General features: G+C 40.7%; 1 protein-coding gene across 2 annotated transcripts in view; it reads left to right on the top strand.

Moving 5' to 3' along the window:
• Positions 1–13,297, top strand: part of PAK1 (p21 (RAC1) activated kinase 1) — a 125,399-nt gene that overhangs the window by 86,919 nt on the left and 25,183 nt on the right. For both annotated transcript variants that reach the window (XM_042458265.1, XM_042458264.1), the window contains 3 exons: positions 1,719–1,819; positions 2,883–3,030; positions 5,205–5,242. In XM_042458265.1, the coding sequence (XP_042314199.1) occupies positions 1,719–1,819; positions 2,883–3,030; positions 5,205–5,242 (287 nt within the window). The remainder of the gene's footprint in view (positions 1–1,718; positions 1,820–2,882; positions 3,031–5,204; positions 5,243–13,297) is intronic.

Below are 13,297 nucleotides of genomic sequence, written 5' to 3'. Positions count from 1 at the left end.
CAGGCCGGTGTAAGCCAAAGGAGGGCAAAGTGCAGACTGTTTTTGTGGCCCCCAGGGTGCACTTCGGCACAGGCAATTCATTCTCATTACTACGACCAATTTTTTAAACCCTAAAATGATCTCTAGGAAACGTCTAGAGCATTTCCACAATATTTGGAGCCCCCCTGGACCACCTGTTATCAAAGTTTTGCAATTATTGGTCAGTCCATCCGTCAGTCTGTCCGTCCTCATAATGTCCCTGAAAGCCTCCAAGGGGCCCAGGTAGACCCCACCCATTCCCTAGGGGATATTTATTTTGTGGTGGGGGGATTAGATTTTCTTTTTGCAGGTGCAGTATGGGTATGTCCCTTCAAGGTTTCCTCAAGGGCCAATGCACTCCCCTAGTTTCCAGCAGTTACCCACTACTGCTATAAATATATTTCAAGTATTTCAAATTGCAAACAATCCCTTATATCTGACTATGCATGCTTCACTGAGTTAAGCAATTTTAAGATGTGCTAATTTAAGTAGAAGAGATTTAAGCTTGTGTTCATGGTTGCTTGCATTGTAACCTAACTTTTCTGTGTTTGGGCCCATAACTTCCTGGTGGAACATATGGTTTGCAGATACTGTTAATGTTTTCCAGTTATGTTTATATATGTTGTTTGTTTGTTTATTTCCTCACCAATGGCATTACTATTGAAGGTGGGATTGGGTGCTCCTGTGCTGCTGGGAGCGTCTCCCATCGCAAACAGGCTTTTACTGAGGAACCAGACTAAGGAGATTATCACATGGGGAAAAAAATGAGAAATAGAAAAAAAGAATGCTCCCGTCATTATGGCTTGATCGCACAAAGATTTTCACACAACGTTGTGTTCATCCTGTAGTTGTCCTGTGAATAACCAGTGATAATCTCGTAACTAATCTCATTCAGAGGTAATGTGTTTTTGGGACCTGAGCCATTTTAGACCAAGGAAGGTCAATTTCCTTTTAGAATAGGGGGCTTTCCTGGTCCCAAAACAAGCCTCTGCAGGGGCAAAATGTTGTAAAATTGCCCCGTACTTTCTATGGAGCATTGAGGGTCATTTTAGGAGATTTGTTCATTAAAAAACTTGGGGGGCCTGAGGGGTTCTGGGGCCCACAAAATGTCCTTGGGTCTCTCCATTCCCACACTGCCCTCACCCCTGTTCAATCCATGCTCCCAAAATATATTTTGCTGCTGTACCACTTGAAGATATCCTCTTACTTGAGAACACTTCACCCTTTCTCTCTTCCTTCACGTTCCTTCTTAAAACTCATTTTTTCTATTAAAACTTTGGCAAATTCTTTTCTCTGGTTACCATCAATAAGACTACCGTACAAGTAATCCCAAGCAAAACAACTCCAAACAACCACTTGATGTTCCATATTGCAAGGTTGACTTAGCCTTCCATCCTTTATAGGTTGGTAAAACGAATACTGTACCCAGCTTGTTGGGGGCAATTGGCTTACAGATTGTAAAACCACTTAGAGAGTGCCGAGTTTCCTGTTAAGCGGTATAGAAATGTAAATTCTATGTTCTTGTTATTGTCTCCCCCCCCCCCAATTCTCCTTTCCTGTATTCTTTCTCCCACTACAAATCATAAACTGGAAGCTCCTCGAGACTGAGATCTTTCCCCTTTATCAGTAAAATACTGTTTGCTGATGTAGGATGCTTACTTGCCTGGTGACCTTGCTTTTTTATCTCCTTCTTCAAATAGCCAATAAAAAAAAGGAGAAAGAGCGACCTGAGATCTCCCTGCCTTCAGACTTCGAACACACGATTCATGTTGGATTTGATGCTGTCACTGGTGAATTCACGGTAAGGGAATTCCCTGCAAGACCAGAGGTGGGAAAAAGTGCGTGCAACCCAATCACATTTTTTGCACAAGCACACCCTTGTGTTTTCTAGTGTTCCCCAGAATTTTAATATTTTGTAAGACAAAAGAATAACAGTGCAGTTTGCCATTGAAATTCAAAGCACTAAATGCAATAAAGTCAACAGAGAAAGGAACTAAATGAACTATGTTTGGTAGGATAATGAATATTGCACTCAGTTTAGTTCCTTTTAGTTCAGTAACAATACAGATGGTCCTCTGTTTTCATGGGGGATCCGTTCTGGATCCCCCCCCCTGTAAAAATGGAGGCTTGCGCTTATTCAAGTCCCATAGGCTTGAATGGATCACATGCCCCATTGAAAATAGTGGAAGTCGCCCCTCTGCGGATTTTCATGGTTGCGGATCCCAGATCCCCAAGTTAGGAGGAGCGACTGTACCCTATTATATTGATTAAAATCACTATTTGTTGATATATAAATACAATTGTCCCTCCGTTTTTGCGGGGGATTAATTCTAGATCCCCTCATGAAAACAGACATTTGCATATATTCAAGCCCCATTGGCTTGAATGCAGGCATGCTCCCGCAGGTGCACACCCCATTATTTTCCAATCCATTTCCTGCTTGTGTATATGCGAGGGACGTGGATCTCAAGTCCACGGAAACGGAGGGGCGACTGTATAATCATCATAATAATTATGGGTGACCAGGTGCTACTGAATGAAGATAACCTGTGTATCTGTCCTGCACAACATTTTCCTTCCACTTTAACCATTATGGCCCTTTCTGATGGAATCCTGGACTCTGTAGATTGGTTCAGTACTTAGGGCTCTTAGGACTGTAGTTCAAGGGAGCATGCTCAAGAATTATAAACAGAGCTCTGATAGCAGATAATTTAAAGTACCTCCCCAAAGCACAAATCCCGAATTTCAGTAGGATAGACCCATGGCCGTTAAAGTGGTATCAGACTGCTCTAACTATGCAGTGCTGAAGCATTCCTGGTGTTAATCTTGAATAATCCTGATGATTCTTATCATCCTAATTTCAGGGTATGCCAGAGCAATGGGCCCGCTTGCTGCAAACCTCCAATATTACCAAATCAGAACAGAAGAAGAACCCCCAAGCGGTACTTGATGTGCTTGAATTCTACAATTCCAAGAAGACCTCCAACAGCCAAAAATATATGAGCTTCACTGGTATGTAGTCTTGATCAAGCTTTGTTTTACAGAGTAGGTTAAAAACAAGCAGGAAATGATATCCCAACAGAAAACTACTGGATTGCAGCCAAGATATGAGCTATCAAACACACGACACAAATGAGAAAATTAAACAAATACAAAAATTTGTTAATATGCATATCTGTAATATACCAGATAATATAGAAATCTGTAATACACTGATAAACATACAGTGTCTCAACTGTTACTACATGGCACAACACTACAAATATTAGTATGCAAAGGGATCTTGTAGCACCTTTGAGACTAACTGAAAGAGAGAAGTCGGTAGCATGAGCTTTTGTAGACTTGAGCCTACTTTCTCACATCATCATCATCATCATCATTATTATTATTATTATTATTATTAGAGCCGATTGTGTGAGAATGTCAATTCAAGTTCAAAACCTCATTCATATCGTTATCTCCTCTCCTTGGCTTTATGCAACAGCCTTCCTCCTGCCTTTGCCTTTCAGTGACTATCTTTAAAACTGGTTACCTCGTCTCCGTTCCCACAAGGTTTTCAATTTGCATTGACATTCTCACACACAAATGGCTTATATAGGTCTGTCTCTGGATACTCCATGCCAAACATGCATCTGAGGAAGTAGGCTTAAGTCTATGAAAACTCATGCTACCAACCTCTTTCTTTCAGTTAGTCTCAAAACGTGCTACAAAATCTCTGCATACTGATTTTCCAGACTAACACAACTATGTCTTTGAATTCTGCTACAAATATTGTAGTGGAATCAAAGGTTATTTGAAATGTAATGGCATCACGAGACCCATTTTAATCTCAGACAAATCTTAATGGTGCAAAATCAGCTTTTATACCTTGGCCCTGAACTATGTAGTCAAAAGCAGTACCTTGGATTATCTTTAGATACTTGAGGAAAGGCAAGATGTGTTGAATTTTAACCACGACAGTCAATATCAACCATGCCATTTAGTAGCCCAACTACTACACTTTGAGCGAAAATTAAGGTTTTGAGAAGTCTTCAAGGGCAGCCTCATATATATATATAATACGGTGGTCCCTCCACATTTGCTGGGATTAGGAGTGAAGTATCCCCGTGAAAGTGGTAAAACTGACTGTATATTGCTGTAGCTAAATGTGGGTATTACTAGGGCATTAATAACTTCTGGCTGGAATACCACCTGAAGTCAATAGTATTTAGCAGAATCACAAATGATTCTTTCCACTGTCTTGGATAAGGCTTTAGTTTTCTATTTAAAGAGGGTTGTTTTTTTTAGAAAAGCCAGCTGGACCTATACTTAGTCCTCAGTAAATATAATTACAGAGTTGCAATTATACTTGCAATTGTGCTCGTCATTAGAATTGCCAGTAAGTATAATTGCAATTCTGCAATTATATTTAGCTAGAGTATATGAAGTTTGCTAGGTATTTGCAAGACTCTAAATTCTGAATAACTAGAAATGTTCAAAATAAAAAGCACAGAGTGTATAATGGTATTACAAAATCCAGCAACATTAGCTTGGAATCCTAATTAAATGTCTGAACTCAGACATTGGAAATGATTTAAAACAAATGTCAGCCAGAGATAAGGAGGTGCTATTTCGATATCTGTTTCAGACTCGATAATATAGGTTAATGTGGATGCATCAGGTATGACTGAAATTCTTCACTACTTTTCTTCTTGAAGAAACGAATGCATAATTTTAGCAATTTTCTTTCCCTTGCAAGAAGGTATTTGAAAAACTGTGCAGTTTTTGAGACTGTTTGCAGTTCTGGCCTTATTCTGAATAAGATCTGCATGTGATTATTTTGCACAGAAAATAGCATTTTCTGTACCAGGAACAACAGTTATTTCATTTTAAAATGTTGTTTTCTATCCAGAATGTCCTCCTATGATTAAATCACCAGTTACCTCATTTCCCACCCATTTTGATTCATACCCTCTTTTTATAGTATTTTTTTAACAAGAGAGAGTTTTCCCTCCTTTCACTCACTGAATTGTCTTTGGTGCTAATTAATGTTTTAATGTTGTTTCATGGACATATGTTTTTTGTGTATTGTGGTCTGCCCTTGGTTTCAATTAGAAGTTAAAGGCAGGATATAAGAACAATAACAATATATATAAAATGAAACTAGATTACACAGGTAATTTATGAAAAATCTGTTTTTCTCTTAGATAAATCTGTTGAAGATTATAATTCTTCCAATACACTGGTAAGTTATCTTTCATTGCTCTTGATATTTAAATCTTTAGTAGAGTATGTAAGAAGTGTTTAAATATATTGCGATGGATACAGCCAGGTGCCGTTAATATTTTCATTCGATGTAACTTACCCTATTAAATATTTCTGATATCAAAGGACTTGCAAGAGCTATGTTCAACCGTTTAATTGTATTCTAAAGAATAGATACCTTAAGGAGGCACCCATCCCGGGAAGTAAGGCCCATTGGATTGTGAAATTTGTTGTCTTTGAATTCTGCCACTGTAAAATGTGTGTCAGAATAACCCTCTATGGACCTGGGCTCCTTCTTTTTCTGAAATTGGTCAAATATGAATGCAGACACCCCAGTTGTTCTGAGGAAAGTTGGAAGGAAATTACACTAGTATATGAATAACTTGGGAAAGTTACTTTTTTAGACTACATATCTCTTATTCTCCAAGCCAGCATGGCCACTGCGGATTCAGGGATTTGTAATCCAAAGAAGTAACCTTTCTGGGTTTTGACGATTCCACTGAAGAGCTCATTAGTACTGGATAATGGTACAGTGGTTCTGAAAGCTCCCTTGCGGGGCAAACCTTATTAATGGACAGCATTTCCACCTTGGCAGGGTCCTGCATAGGAAGTGCTCATTATTCTGCTCTGCTTTCTTTTATAAGGTTACTGGGTTATATTTTACAAGCAGTAGGACCTCATGTTTATTTGATACTCATTATAAAGATCTGTTCTTGTGAACTGTTTCAGAGATTAACCAGCACATTTGAAATTGTGTTTAAGGATTTTCTGTACAAAGATGACAGGGATGACTAAGGTACACAGAACATGCACCAGATATCACTCTGCAAAGGGATCTTGTCACACCTTGGAGACTAACTGTGCAAAAGAAGTTGTAGCATAAGTTTTCATAGACTTGGTCTACTTCCTTAGGTTCCTCTGTGCCATCTGCAGAGCATACGGTTAGCTAGCTATGTGGGCTTCTTAGTTTCCAGAATGCCAAACATCCTACTGTTGGCAGATTCTTACTGCTTCCAGTGACTTGTAATTCTTTTAAAAACCTAGTTTTAAATAACAAGCTTCTCCAGACAAGCCCTAAACCTAAATGGAGTTGCTAGTCCCAGCTAAAGTAGATGCATTGAAATCAATGGCACTTATATATGTGTGTGTTCACTTACCAAGTTCTCATTGGGTTTATGGGTCTGTTGTAGTTGGAATTAACAGTTGGATGTTAAATTTATTTTCCCACAGAGAGCAGAGCTGTAAAATTCCAGAGGCTGGGTTTTTTTTAAATAGAGGCTGAGTAGCCATCTGTTTGGAGTGCTTTGATTGTGTCTTCCTACATAGCAGAATGGAGTTGGACTGGATGGTCCTTGTGGTCTCTTCCAACACTATGTTTCTAGAATACTTTTGCAGTTCAGGTGAACAATAGGATGACTGAGATGGTAATAGCATCCTACAGTTTTCTTAACAAAAACATGAGAAGGAGCCTTGGTGGCATAGTGGTTAAATGCCTCTACTGGAGCCACTCACTCACAAACCACAAGGTTGTGAGCTCAATCCCAGCCAAGTCTGGCATCCTTTTGAGGTTGCTAAAATGAGTACCCAGCTTGTTGGGGGCAAGTAACTTACACATTGTAAACCACCTTGGGAGTCCTGAAGTGCACTGATAAGCAGTATAGAAATGTACTTGCTATTGCTAAGAAGCTACAAAGCTGCTTCCCTATCATATAAATCAACCTATTTGTCTTTCGGGTTAAGAGTGGCAATCTTGCAAATTTTCATATGTTGTTGGACTGTAACTTGCAGCAGTTGCAGCCACCATAGCCAGTGCCAGGGAATGCTGGGACTTGCATTCCAACAACATCTTAAGTGACTTCCTTATCATATAAGTCATCCTATTTGTCCATTGGGTTAAGTGTTGTGTACAGTCAGAGTGGAAATCTGGCAACCTTCCACATGTCATTGGACTGTAACTCCCAGCAGTTGGAGCCACCATAGCCAATGGCAAGGAATGCTGGGACTTGCATTCCAACATCTTAATGGATGATGTGCTTCCCATCCCTGAACTACAACTTTACCTACTTTGGTGTTCTCCAGATGTTTTGCATGACAGCTCGCCTTCAGCATCAGCTAGCCACATGACAGTATCAGTCTCTAATGCATCTGAAAGGCATCAGTTTGGGAAATGCTAGACTGGTTGCAGCTCTCTGCTGTCTTAGGCATCTCCTGCTACTTGATCTTTGTGACTGGAAGTTCCAGGACTGAACTTCAGAACTGCTTAAATGCTCTATCAGTGAATTATTGTCCTTTCCTGACCATTGACTTGTAGGTGCTACCTGCCTTCTGAGGAATGGGATTCAAAGCCTCTTGCAGGGGTGTACTTTTACCTCTTGCTAATTACAAGGGAGGTAGGAGACTATCTTCTGGAAGGTTCAGGGTGTAGGTGGAAACAAAATGCTTTACATCTTTCAGTTTACCATGGAGCATCTATAGGCTGCTCTGGCTAAACTTAGGTCCCACACTGTCTTGAATGCCATTGTTAGTCCCAACTAGAGCAGACCCATTGAACAAACCATTGAATGGTGAGTGAACAGGTAGGTACTTCCAACTGACATTCTGCTGTTCCAGAGACTAACTGCTTTATCACACTAGGGGGACAAACAGGATTTAAACGAGAGTTAAACAAGAGTTAAACAGGAAATGTCATTTGATAAACATCAAGCATTTCCTGTTTAACTCTTGTTTAAATCCTGTTTGCCCCCTAATGTGATAAAGCAGTAAGACCCAGAGCAATGGATTCAAGCTACAGGAAAAGAGATTCCACCTAAACATTGGGAAGAGCTTCTGGACAGTAAAAGTGATTTGTCAGTGGAACACGCTGCCTTGGAGAGTGGTGGCATCTCCTTCTTTGGAGGTTTTTAAACAGAGGCTGGGTGGCAATTTGTCAGGAGTGATTATGCCTTTCTTCATGGCAGGAGGCTGGACTGGATGACCCTTGGTATCTCTTCCAACTCTAGGGTTCTGTGATTCTGGGTATGCTCTCATTGGGAATAAGGGCAACGGCACGTGACCCTCATGTTCCCAAACTGAGCGCCGTGCAGATCACATAGCATTCAACACAACAGAATAGAGACAAAACAAATGCCTGCTATTTCTTGTAGTAACAGAAGTACAAAGCTTCTATGCTCTTGTGCTTTCTTCATTACACTCCTGAAGACATACCAGGATTACAGGAGAGTATGAATGGCAGAGGTCAGAAGAAGGTTAATTTCCTCAAGAGCCAGTTGAATTGTCTCTCAAGATCTAAGAGCAATTGCCAACAAAAGATTGGGTTTAGATGAGGATGGGCAGAAGGTAAATTAGGAATTACTGGGGAGTCTTTGGATAGTTTATGGAAGTAGCCTGTGTGGCTTTCTTTTTTGTTTTCACCTACCAAGGACAAAAGCGAATCCACCATCCCATAAATTAGGCTCCTAAAATGAGGACAGCTTGTGGTGGAAGAAAACAAGAGGCCCTATCACACTATCATTGTAAAGCTATTATTCCAGTTTAAATGCCAAAGCTGCATTCTGTGGAATCCTGGGATTTGTGGGGGAACACTAGAGCTCTCTGAGAACTTATATATATTCTTGTTAACACATTAACACAAAGCACTTAACACAGTAAGACACACATTCAAACACATACAAACCACATTAAATACTAGTTACTGGTACTTTCCACTAACATTCCTACGTATCTACAAACATACATAACTCTTTCTACTGAAACATTTGCTGTTGTGTGCCTCCAAGTCTTTTTTGTCTTATGGCAACTCCAAGGTGACCCTATCTTATGGTTTTCTTGGCATATTCTTCAGAGAAGGTTTGCCATTGCCATCTTCTGAAGCTGAGAGAATGAGACTTGCCAAAGGTCCCTCAGTGTGTTATTGTGCTTCAGCTGTGAGTCAAATCCTGATCTCCACAAAGTTGTCGTCCAATGCTCAGACTACTACGCCGCACTAAAATATACATTTATTTAATATAGAATGGCTTATTTGTTGGATATAATTGCTAAAAACTATTATATATTTTTTAGTTTTACTTAAGGGTGATATTCTGTTCAAGCTCTATTTTATTGTTCTGGTACATACATTTCTGCAATCACATATTTTTAAACCTTAACCTTTTCCTTTTAATTCTCTGTTCTTCATGTTGCTCTGTGTCCCACACAGTCCTCTGAGAATTCTAAATAGCTCTCCTTAAACTGCAATTCCTGGATTCCATAGGATGGAACTATGGCAGTTAAAGTGGAGCAAGTTCTGTAGCATGAAAGGAGTCCAGGAGCAGACTTCTTATTAAATTAGCAGCACAGCATGCAATACTTACATGTCTGCATGAGCCTTGGCCCCCTGGACTCTCTAAACCCCAATTTCGTCTGGGCAAAAACCAGCCTAGACAGGCTTCATTTGGTTCTTAAATGCTGTTTCTAGACTTTCCTTGAAATAACAGGAAAATTGATGCAAAAATGACCAGAAGTTAATTGGCCTTTGGCTTTTTGTGCATCTGTGAAAGAAATGGTGAGCTTGCTTCTTGTGGTGAAATTCCAAAGCTGAGCAGGTACTTAGGTTCACTCTTTGTCTCGATCATAAGCAGGCGCACGCCCTTCAGACCACTCATCCAGCTTGTCCTTAGCTCTGGCTGGTGAACCTGGGAGTTGTAGTAGGAAAAGCAAAAAGCAGGGTCAGTCTCAAAAGCCAGAAGCAGAAGCATGATGAGTGTGTCATTAATAATAATAATAATAATAATAATAATAATAATAATGATAGTTTTTATTTCTACCTTCCCGCCTCTCCCAGTGGATCGAAGCGGGATCACAACAAGTTAAAATTACAATTACAATATAACAATAAAACCACAGTTAGAAGAATAAAAACATAAACATATAAAACATAAGGAGCTAGAGAGAACATTGTTAGGCAACTGACTGAATGTCAATGGTACTATGATCTCAGCCCAGTCTATTTACCTGTGTAAGCTTCTTTTTTGCTAGAAAACCATGACAAATGTGAATGGATCATTCCACTACTATTCCCTGCCCTGTTCTGTGTTTTCTTTGTATTTTCCTCACCTGCACAGGTTTTGATAGTTTACGGAAAGACTGAAACTGACCGAAACCTTTTCATGCCATCTCCAGCTTGAAGGCAAAGATTTGCGTTTACATTTTAATGGCAAAAGCTCTAGTTTGTTCCCTCCTTGAAACATTTGGAGAAGTACAGCGTCTTTTATTCTAGTGGAGAAGAACATTCATTGCTACTTTTTGCTTCAATGCTCTGCCCCTTCACAAAAGGAGTCCAAGCTGGTGTATATCAAGAATAGGAAAAATGCAACTCCATGGGCCCTATGTGGCCCCATATTCCCCCCCCCCCCCTCCATTTATTTTAAAAGGCTATCTAGGGCAGTGCTTTTTAAGATCTCTGATTTGGCAGACCAGCACAATATTTGTGCTCATTGGCTATCATTGTTTCTTTCTTTCCTGGAACTTTGCTGCAGACTGCACTGGTCCATAGACTGCCACATGGACTAGCATTGATCTCTAGAGAATGTGGTTTTGCCATATTTTCAATCCTTCCCCCTGAGCATATTTTGGCCCAGGGGATTGTTTACAAAAGCAGAAGTGAAGGGTCTTTTTAGTTTAATCTTCCCAACTGGGTGCTTTGGAAAGTGTGGCATCCAGAGGACCTAGGAAGGACATATCCCATCCCTGAATCTCTGGTAGGTGCCCATTGCTCTGTACATTGAATTGATCCCCTGCTCTCTGGCCGTACTTTTATCTTCATATCCATCCTGTTTGGTAAGCCAGAGTGAGAAATAATGGCTTGCTTACCCAGCAAGCTCCTGGGCTCTATGGCGCTTTGAATCCAGCTCTTTTAGGGCTTACCTACACTGCGAAAAATGCCAAATTCATCACAAAGCTTTTGTTGGCAGTCCTTATCATGTATGGCTACTTCCAGGGAGATACTGTGGTTTTTGGCCCTTAATCTGACTTTCCTCCAAACTATGAAAAGTTAGGGAAAGTCTAGTGTTTCCCGGATACCTTAAAGTTACTTTAGGCATGTGGTCCAAAAACCAGGTCCAATTCAGCTCGATCCAAAGCAGCACAGGGAAAAGGGATGGCCTGTTTTAGAGCCACCAAATCCTCCCAGGCAGGAGCTCCATGTAATGCCTGCTCAATGTGCCACCACTTCTGCTGAGGACATAAATGGGCACTTGGACATGCAATCAGCAAGTGTCCTAATGTCTGTTTCTGTCCTCTGTAGAAGCACTGGCATGTTGGGAGGATTTTACATGGAGCTCCTATCTGTGGCAGCTCCAAAAGCAGGGTGCAATCACTGCTTCCTTGCAGGTGGATGCACCTTGCAAGAGTGTGGCTGGCACTAGTGGTTCTGCAGAGATGAGAATGAGATTCCTGTGTAATCAACTAAGAAAGGGTAGAGCGACCACCTACTTATTAATCACATGGTGGGGCATCCCATTCTGACCTCAAGCAGAAGTGAGAACACCGGCCATTGCCCAGTGCATGTGGTTGCCATCACTGTTGGTCCAGGCCCAGTCTGGGGCTTAATGCTTCAAACTGGCCTGGAATGAGTTGACCGGTGTAGCAATAACAATAGTATTTACATTTCTATACCACTTACCAGTGAACTAAGCACTCTCCAGGTGGTTTACAATCTTAAAGCCAATTGCCCTCAACAAGCTGGGTACTCATTTTACTGACCAACGAAAGGATGGAAAGCTGAGTCAACGTTGGAGCCCTGGGATCGAACCTTGTGGCAGCAGTACCAGCATTAGAAACAGTCCTATGTCAGAATCCCCGGTCTGATATTCTAAGTTCCTTGTCCCCATTCGTGAAGTTTACATTTTAATGGGTTAGAGCCATGTAGTGATTTTTTTTTTAGTGTTGGACTACTACTCTGGAGACTAGGGTTTGATTCCCAGCTCACCCATGAAACCCACTGAGGAAGACAGTAGCAATTTTTTTCTGAACAAATCTTGCCAAGAAAGCCACATGATAGGTTTGCCTTAGGGTCACTGTACGTTGGAAATGACTTGAAGGCACACAACAACAAACAAGCCATATTTTCCTCCTTTTTTCCAGTACACGCCTATTATATTTGCAGTGCCTGTAAGTGCGTATAAAATTAAAATATCTGGGATTGCTGTCATTGGCTTGTATTTTCTACATTGCCCTGTGTCCTCTAACTGGCTGTAGTGTTGGTGGCATAATGTTTTGAAATTTCCACCAACAGAACCTGTTCCAAAAATGTAAGATATTCTCCAGAGATTCCGCCCCTCCCGAACCATCCCTTATGTCTGTACAATAGAGTAGTTCTGTTTCTTCACCCATCCCCCTCCATGCCTATTCATATCGATGAGGAATTTTATGAGGTTGGTTATAAAAGGGCCATGACATTCTCATTACTCAGCAGGTGTGACAACAGTGCATCCTGAATAAAGGAGTTGCTTTTTTTTAGTGCTCAGTGAGCACTTTAATAAACAGCAATAAAGACTCTTGGCATCTGCTGTTGGCCAACATGTCCTTTGATAGCATGGTAAAATTAAATTGCTGTGCCAAGAAAGTGTCCTTGATGTAGCCCAGCAACTTCATGTTTTCCTGAAGAACAACTATGAGATAACCACTTTGCTGTACAGTAGTCAATCCCCATGTGCAGATTTAAAAACAACAACAACAGAACACTTCCCTATTACTTTCATGGGGGAAAAGGTTGGGAACAGTTTGAGTATTCAGACGTATAATTCAGGTTTCAAAAAATAGCAAAAGAGCTGATATGTCCTGGGGGGGGGGGCAGGGAAATAGCAATTATGTGCAATTTTATTTGAACTAAATCTGTAACTTTATCCAGATATACATTTCTGGGAGCTTTTAAACAGCATTGTGTGTAGTGCAGCCAAAGACCATCAAAGGCTGCATCTGCACTGCAGAAATAATCCGTTTTGACACTGCTTTAACTGCCATGGCTTAGTGCTTTGGAATTCTGGGAATGATAGTTGTG

The sequence above is a fragment of the Sceloporus undulatus genome, chromosome 3 (assembly GCF_019175285.1).
Source record: "Sceloporus undulatus isolate JIND9_A2432 ecotype Alabama chromosome 3, SceUnd_v1.1, whole genome shotgun sequence".
Taxonomy (NCBI): Eukaryota; Metazoa; Chordata; class Lepidosauria; order Squamata; family Phrynosomatidae; genus Sceloporus; species Sceloporus undulatus.
Note: the sequence above shows the minus strand (reverse complement) of the source record. Positions and strands in the feature narration are given on the sequence as shown.